General features: G+C 34.7%; 1 protein-coding gene across 1 annotated transcript; it reads left to right on the top strand.

Annotated features, from left to right (window-relative positions):
* The first annotated feature begins 1,088 nt into the window (after positions 1-1,088).
* On the top strand, positions 1,089-6,029 carry VDAC4 (voltage dependent anion channel 4). The gene is made up of 7 exons (XM_086583503.1): positions 1,089-1,228; positions 2,307-2,379; positions 3,395-3,462; positions 4,024-4,134; positions 4,315-4,401; positions 4,703-4,911; positions 5,535-6,029. Exons 1-7 carry the CDS (start codon positions 1,208-1,210, stop codon positions 5,836-5,838), a joined length of 873 nt encoding a protein of 290 aa, XP_086439629.1. The 5' UTR covers positions 1,089-1,207; the 3' UTR covers positions 5,839-6,029.
* Positions 6,030-8,849: the final 2,820 nt, after the last annotated feature.

The following is an 8,849-nucleotide window of genomic DNA, read 5'->3' as shown; positions in this document are numbered from 1 at the left end:
ATAAACATACCCATAAAAACACTCTCATACCTCATAACTAACTAAAGTTTTCGCCATAATAATAAAATGAAACAACACATGATCTTGTTCTGAATTCAAAATCATTAGTTGTTGATTGAGACTTAGGCTAGATAAAATAAAGTAATCTTTTGAATTCTCTCATTCATCAAATTTTGATTTTGAATTTTTTTCTTCATCCTCATTAGGTTGATATTCATCCTCATTATTTTTGTTTTTGTATAGTTAATTCAAATAAAAAACAAGTGTTCATGCATGTTTATTGGTGAGATAAATGTTGCTAGAGAGGTAAATTATTGGAAAATAAATCAATAACATTTTTTTTTTTGTTTTTAAAAGAGGAGAAAAAAACGCGTTTTTTTTTAGTTTCAAGTTAAATAACGTAAAGTATCTAGAATTTAATATGATGTACTTAATAGTCCCACAATATATATTATAATAAATAACTTATTTTGTCTTGAATCGCCTAATAAAAAATAATAATTTAGAAACCTAAATGTGTCTAAAATAATTATTTCCAGTATAGAGTACCACAAACCATGGACCAAAATATCGCCGATATATCCGATTTATATTTATTTTTTAACATCGATATTTGACATATATCCACCGAATATAAATATATATCGGATTTCCGATATGAAACTTTATATCGCCCGATATAATCGATATTTCCGATATAATCGATATATATCGGTTGACTTTTTGACAATTTTAAAATATAAATCCGATATTTCCAATATATTTCCGATATATATCCGATATTTCCGATATTATATTTCCGATATATCCGATATTTCCGATATTTTAAATAGTTTGGACTAGTTACCAAAAAAATGGATATATCCGAAATATCCGATATATCCGATATATATCGGTTTTTGGGTACACCGATATATTCATCGATATCGATATTTTGGGCCTTGCCACAAACACTAAAATATTTCAAGGGCCCAAAATATCGTCCCGAGAATACCACAAGATATATTTCATGCCGAATTTTGAAAATATCGTTCACGGAATGTCGCGAAATTATGATTACAATAAACCCTAAAAAAATGAAATTGAAAATCTAGCTGTGTACTACAAAGTGACGACGACGACAACAACAACAACAACAGAGTAGTAGTAGTAGTAAAGACCTGCTTTTCCTTGTTGTTGTTGTTGTTGTCAAACGCTTCATCATCAAATGGCAACAACACTATCTTCAGTAAGTAAACAAACTTTTTTTTTTTGCTATTTGATTGATTGAATTGCCTTTGTTATTACTTTTTAGTAAGCCATTAAACTTGGGTATGTTCTCAAATTGCTTAATTTCAATGTTAAAATATATATAGTGTGTGGAAGAAATTGGAATTAAAGGTGTTGTAGAAATTTTGATTTTGAGAAATGGGGTGGAAGTAATTAGAATGTGGGTATTACCTGGTAGTAATTGTAGCTCTGACGTCACAAGTTCATGTAGGCTTGGAAGTTGTGAAATGGGAAGCAAGTTTTGAAGGGGTTTGCGTTTACGACTTTTGGTAGAGGAAATAGTTACCAATTGTAGCTTTACTTCTCTTTTGGACTGACAAATATTTCGTAGTGTTGAGCCACTATGATAGGCTAAGCAAGTCCATTTTGTAGAGAGGTTTAGTTTACTTTAGACTAGAACTTCTTTTAAAAAAAGATGCTGAAGCCATTGCGGGTTTACTTTTTACATTAAGTGTGGTTGTATTTATCAATAAACTGATTTTTAGTTTAGGAAGGCTAAAACTAAGGATTCTTGTATTTATATTTGTGTGCTCAATTTAGGAAATGTAGAGTTATATAGCCTTTTTCTTGTACCACTGTCACATTGTTCCCCCTCCCTTATTTAAGCGTCTTTTTTGCTCATATCATTTATGATTACGGTTATTTAGGCTATTTTTTACAAGAGAATCTAGCCTATAAAAACGTGTTCTGTGAATGATCTCCAAGAGAATCTAAATATTATCAAATCAAAGAGAACATTTGTATTGAATGCCACTTGGCACAAAAATTGTTTAAAAGAATATATTATTATTGTAAAAACTGAACACCATTATTTTCTGTAAAATGAACTGTTGAGTGGTATGTGGTAGTTTTAGATGTTTATATTTTTCTAATTATAGTTGTCATTTCATTTATGTTATATGGAAAGAGCATGTTTATTCAGTAATAAGGATAGGTGTAAGTGATGATCATATGAAGTTTAGTGACTAGTCTCCCACTTCATTTGATATTGTAGTGCTTGTTTCTTGTGTGCTAACTGTATTTTTAACTGGTTGCAGAATAAGTCTTCAGTTAAATTTGGAATGCCCAGCAGCCCAGCTCCATTTTCCGACATTGGAAAAAGAGTAAAAGGTTAGTGTCTTGGATTCTTGTATTAACATCTTCGGTATAAGTTCCACCATAAATATAAGAGATTTAGTCATAGCAGAACTGTTCGGAGTTTGAGCATAAGTTCATTTTGTCACGGATCATGAATACCCTTTATAACACAAAAAATTGGATATGCTTCTAGCAATAATCAATAATGATGTGCCACATTGCTATTTAAATCCTTTAGAGATTAGCTTAAAGTAATCAAGAATTGAATAGGCATTTCCACCTTGTTCTCATCCCTCAAGAACATTGGTGGCGGATGAGGCCATGAGGATTGCAGAACTTAAAAATTAAACCAAATCGATCCGCACATCAAGTCGTGAGGTGAGGACATCCTGATGTCCTCATTTGAGCAACAGATTGGGCCTGGCTCAGCTAATGAAATTCAGATACTATTCTGCCAAAAAAGAAAACATCATCAAGAGAAATATAGCAGAGAATTTTTCGGCTGATCTGACAAAGTCGTCAATCTAGTGAATTGCATCATGATTAATCACGCATTTTTAATAAAAGAGCACTTGACTAGAACCTTGATATTTTCTGTATTGTTCCTCAGGAAAAATCTCAAAACTTGATAAGATTGTTTCCTCTAGACCACAACTTGTTATTTATTATAGATGTGAATGTGCTAAAAAGATGACTAGAATACCTAAGAATTGGTCAAATCATAGTTTTAAAAGAATATAAAGTTGAGAAGTGTTAATGGAAGACTAACAGAACTAGGGTAATGCGACATGGAAATAAGTAAGCATACTATATATTACTCAGATTATTTAGTCTATGCTGAGTCTATATCACATATATTGATTTAGTTTACTGCTACAGCCTACAAGGATGATATGGTGTGGCAATAAGCTCCTAGTTCTTTCCATACCTGAATCTTTTCTCCACAATTAGTCAGTCTAAGCTGATTCCCTATCACATTTATCGATCTAGTTCATTAGAGATTCCGATTTATCTATCATCTTTAAATAATTCTCTGTTTCCTGTGCAGATGTTTTGACCAAAGACTATAACTTTGATAACAAGTTCATTCTAACAATTCCAAGCGACAGTGGATTGGTACATATTTATTCACACTTTTAAGCTTTTTAAGTTCTTAAAAAAAGATATATTAAGAAGCAGGTTCTCCCGACTTGGTGGTCTGAAGAGGTGGGGAGCTGATACTATTTATCTAGGTGTGGAGAACTTATGACAACTAAAGAGGATGGGATAGAGATGCACATACCAATCAAATCTTACATTACTCTCCAAAAATAATTTCCATAGTCTCCAAAAATATCCATATAGACGTATATGTTGGTAAATGCCATCTGATGTGAATACAAATCTTTTCAAATTAGCCTTTCCTTGTCCTTTTCCATGAAATTTATCATAACTATCCAATTAAATTAGCAAGAGAAGAAATTCTCCTCTAAGTGCATCTAAGCTAAAGTGGACCACTTAGTATCAAAAGATTCGTAATATCTTCTTTTTAACCCTCAACTTTACAGATTAAGTACAAGATACTTGCAATTTATCGACACCTTTTCAGAAGACATCCTAACTGAAATAATGTACGGATCACTCAGTTCTATATTAGTTATCCCTTTTACCAAGTACAAAGTATTTCTTTGGTGGCAGTTAGTCACTGCTGCTGGTTCGGTGAGGGATCAAATTTTTGTCGGTGATATTAGCACGCAATACAAGAGCAGTGGTACGACAGTGGATGTTAAAGTTGATACCTGTTCTAATGTAAGTTGAGATTTCTCAATAGAATTGCCAAATCTTTTTTTATAATTTTTGTATGTCTTTGTTGGTTCGTTGTCAATTTCTGCATGCTCATGCTATTGTTTGGACTTTGCCATGTGTTTTTCGTGTGGTATAAGATCACAAGCATTAATTGCTTAGGTTACTAACTACGCATACTCGCAGGTATCAACAACCGTAACTGTGAATGAAATCGTTCCATCTACCAAGGCGGCACTCAGCTTTAAAATACCTGATCATAAGTCTGTCAAGGTTAGTTGATTGTGATAACTCTAGCAAAGTTAACAATTTCTGTTGTAGATTATCTCGACTTTTTTGTATCAATATAATTAAATTATCTTATCAATAGCTTAAAAAAAGCTTGGTACTCAGAAGTCAGAACCAATAGATGGTCCAGTCCTTGATGATAGCATTGTTGTTACTAAAAAATGTTTCATGTTGTCTCTTAACATTTGTTCAGTTGAATCTTACGAGGTTCTCTTAAGTTTTGCTATCAGAACTTCTGTAGTTTACTAAAACACATTTCTTTTCTTTTACGTGTGTCTGCTATCAGCTGGATTTGCAGTACCTTCATCATCATGCAACCATAAATTCCAGCATTGGCTTGACTCCTTCCCCGTTTCTGGAGTTTGCTGCAGCCATTGGAAGCAAACAGCATAGCCTTGGTGGTGAAGTTGGATTTGACACCTCGACTGCCTCCTTCACCAAGTACAATGTTGGGATAGGGTTAAATACGCCGGATCTTTCTGCTGCTCTTGTTCTGTATGTACACCATTCTCTCTCCTTTTTCTTCCCCTACTTATTAACTCTTTGATGAGTTTTAAGTTTGCATTTTTTTAGTGGGATGGATTTCTGGGTTTGACTAATATCTAAAGGGCCGAATAGTTATTGGTCAACCAGAGTCATTTGCATGTTATGTCTATGACCAATTATTAGTTTATATGAAGTTACTTGTAACATTATTATGGTAAATACTTATATGCATTGTTTTCTCCCAAAATTGTTATTCTTCTATATGCAACATCAGATCCCAAGGTCCACCTTGAGATATCCTCCTGGATCTTGGCTAGAAAAGTTTCCTAGATCTGTGGCACTGTCAGAAGGACATGGTAAGACAACATATTTGGAATTTGGACAGCCAAGTTGATATGTCAGGATTGCCACATGCTATTATCAGATGGGTCTTCATTGTCCTTACCCTTTTACCCTGGCCATAAAGCTGAATTCATAAAATGGTTTTGATAAATGATGATATCGAGTGCTGTGATTTATCAACATCTAGTCAATGTAGGGAAGTTAAGTCTAATTATTGTTCATGTATTTATCTGTCAGATTGGGCTATATGTAGGACTTTGCAACTTATGTTACATATTTGGGTGATGTAGGGCTGATAAAGGAGAGACCTTGAAGTTGTCTTTCATTCAGTCTGTGCCAATTAATGGTTCTACTATTGCTGCTGAGATGACTCACAAATTTACGACCTATGAAAATACTTTCACCTTTGGAAGCTCACATGCTATTGATCCTTCTACATTGATAAAAGCACGCATTTCGAACAATGGGATAGTTGGGGTGGTATGCCAGCGAGAGTGGAGACCCAAGTCACATATAACGTTTTCTGCAGAATATGATTCTAAAGCCATCAGTGCACCTCCTAGGCTTGGACTTGCCGTGGCTCTCAAGCCTTGAAATGGATCGACGTTTCAAGAAGTCAATTTTTGGTACCCAATGTGTGTATTATACCTGAAAGATTTTTTGAAAGTTGGTGGATTTTGGTCGATATTTGATGTAGTTGTAGAACCCAATTTTGTTTGAAATTCATTTGGGAGTACGCTACCCTACCTTATAAGTTTTTGGCCCAATGTGAAGGGCCTATATCACCTCTCTCTCTATATTAAAGAAGAGTACATCTTAGGTGGATATTTTCTTTCCTAGGTGGCACTTTCTATGTTAAGGAGTGATCCACGTAGATCACTATTGGTTGGGGTTTCTCCCACGTGGATCTTTCATATGACCTTCAAATTGGCAATTAGCTTTTACTATACTGTCTCGATTTATCTCCCTCTCGACTTATATCTTTTCTTGATAAATGGTCCACCGAGCAGAAAAGTATTTAATACGTTGAAGTAATATAATCTGATGAAAAATACCAAACTATGGATACGATACTAGAAACACAATTGAGGGCAGGAAGATTGGTGCCGTTTTTTTTTTAGAGACATGGTGCCTATATGCCATGCATCTTCAAGGTTCCAATTTAATGGGGAATACAATTATTCGTTGAGAAGGACGACTTGCAGAATCTATCCCCCTAATCAAGTTTGACGGTTCCTGTTAATGTCATTTCAGATAGTACTAGTCTTGAAAGCAGAGAGGTTCGGCAACAGAACCTTATCTGTATGGGCTTCGCAATGGCAACCAATCACTAGAAGATAGATCGACTTCAATGAAAATAAGCATTGGAGAAGCACTCGAAGCAACTACATTAATAGCAAGTGATAAGCCAGTCGATCAGAGCAACGATTCAAGCAGAATAGGTTAGAGCAACCCGTAGTAATGTCATCACTCCTGGTGGTGTAGGCGCCATGGCTCAATCTGCGGCAACTATGAATGCAAAACAAAGCTTGCTGATGCCCTTATGGTAAAAATTGTGTTTATATCAACTTAAATCATAATTATACATTGTTTAAAGGGTCTATATAAGGAGACTTACTGATATTCTAGCTATCTATAGGATGCAAGTGCCATGTTGCCTAATGACAAACCGGTAACCCAACAAGATGTGGAGATTATTGGACAGCTCAGGCAATGCAGTTTTGTAAGATAGTTTATTTGCTATGCTTACATCAATTGTGAATTTGTGATTTCCTTTCTTCGGATCATTCCATTTGTTCAAATCTTTTTCTTAAAGATAATCAAATGGTAAAAGTACTTATTTTGCACCTCTACTTATGAAGATGTACACATTCCCTTGTTTTAAAGTCTATCTTTCAGTTCTCAATTAATAAAATGAGTTCCACAGTTTTCATCGGTTAATCCCAGACATTTTTCTAGGAAAAGAAGTCTAGAACAAAGTTATGATTATGATTTTTGGCAAGAAATAATCACGGAGATATTTCAGCTTACTTTTGCTCCACTTATGCTTAGATGACTATTGAAAGTAACAAATGGAAAGATCCCCTTTAAAAATGTTCTTTGCCACTACTAATGTTGCTTCACTTGGAGCTTTAACTTAGTCCTACTCTTCTAAACTCCGCTCTGATTGTGAACCTCGAGGATCTTTGCATAAACATGTCTAGAGATATGCACAGATGTGTGCCGTATCGTTATGGATAGCTCATCATTCCATTCTCTATAGAAACGTATATTTGCTCTTTCACTCACTCAAGTCAGCATAATATCCTTTCTACTTAGAATATTGCATAGCAAGTTTTAGTGAACATTGATAGTGGTAGTAATATATATGTAGCTCTAGTATCACATTCTTTTGAGTTGGCTATATAACTTAAAGCAGCTGCATGTGTGTGAGAAGTTGAGTGTGGGAGCCTCTTGAGTATGGGAAGTATGAAGAAGATCGTATTATATTCATGACATGGGAAAGGAGACTCACAGGTGAAGGGAATGCAGTTACTCTTGGCCGTGTACAACAAAAAAAAACAATTAGCTGGTGGGATGGAGTGACTGCTGTATGGCGGTTATTTTGGAGGTTCAAGTCACAATGGAGACAATTCGGTAAATCTAACATGAAGAGTATGCAATTTAGCTATGATCTGTATAGTTATTGTCAAAATTTTGATGATGGTATCCTTCATCAGCTCTCAATGATCGTCCCTCATGACCAACGTCACTTACCGAAAGGTGTGCCTTTCAGCAACAATACCTCATGAGGGAGGAAATAACATCCACAAAACTGCTACTACAAAATGCACAAATGCTGAATTTGGAGTACTATTTATGTCCTTGGGAGTCTTAACAATTGGTGCTACTGGAGTTAGACCATGCAATGTAGTGTTCCTTTTGGCGTTGATCAGTTTTAAGCATCGACTGATGTAGGCAGAAACGGGACTAATAGTTTCTTCAATTGTACTACTAACATTCAGAATACTCATGTTGTTGATGGAGGCAGAAAAGGGACTAATAGTTTCTTCAATTGTACTACTTCACATTCAGAATAGTCATATTGTTATAACAACCATTGTTTATATTAAAAAAATTCAGTGAGTTGGATTTTAGGCAATGGTTTATACAACGAGCTTATACTGTGTTCAAGTGGGATCCTTTTTGAATATCTCTGACATTGTTTTGTATTGGCTGGGGGACCTTATCTTAAAAATAATCAGTGAGTATAACTTAAGAGAACTTAAGAATTGCCCATCAGATGAAGGTTGCATATTACAATTAAGTCAGATGGGAAGTAAACATATATTAGCGTCTTAGGAAATGGACTTGGGGGTAGTAAAAAAATTACATTTTTAACTATATACTTCCAAGTTAACACTAGCAAGTCTATTGATGTTAGCACTTTTGCGGGGTAAAGATTTGAAGTTTCTTTATCCGTTTTCGTACCAACACTCAAGTTATTTACTCACGTTCTTCGTGTGTATTGTTAGAGTAAGGGTTCGTTCCAACTTAAGACAAGGATGACATTACAACTAGAATTGTTCAAATAAAACTAGTGAGAAAGATTTTTGATGATTGAG

Source organism: Coptis chinensis, chromosome 9, assembly GCF_015680905.1.
Source record: "Coptis chinensis isolate HL-2020 chromosome 9, ASM1568090v1, whole genome shotgun sequence".
NCBI classification, from domain to species: domain Eukaryota; kingdom Viridiplantae; phylum Streptophyta; class Magnoliopsida; order Ranunculales; family Ranunculaceae; genus Coptis; species Coptis chinensis.
Note: the sequence above shows the minus strand (reverse complement) of the source record. Positions and strands in the feature narration are given on the sequence as shown.

Coding starts and splice junctions, on each gene's coding strand:
- VDAC4 (XM_086583503.1), top strand. CDS start 1,208: ATGGCAACAACACTATCTTCA. Junction 4,135..4,314: donor AAGTTGATACCTGTTCTAAT/GTAAGTTGAGAT, acceptor GCATACTCGCAG/GTATCAACAACCGTAACTGT. Junction 4,912..5,534: donor CTTTCTGCTGCTCTTGTTCT/GTATGTACACCA, acceptor TGGGTGATGTAG/GGCTGATAAAGGAGAGACCT.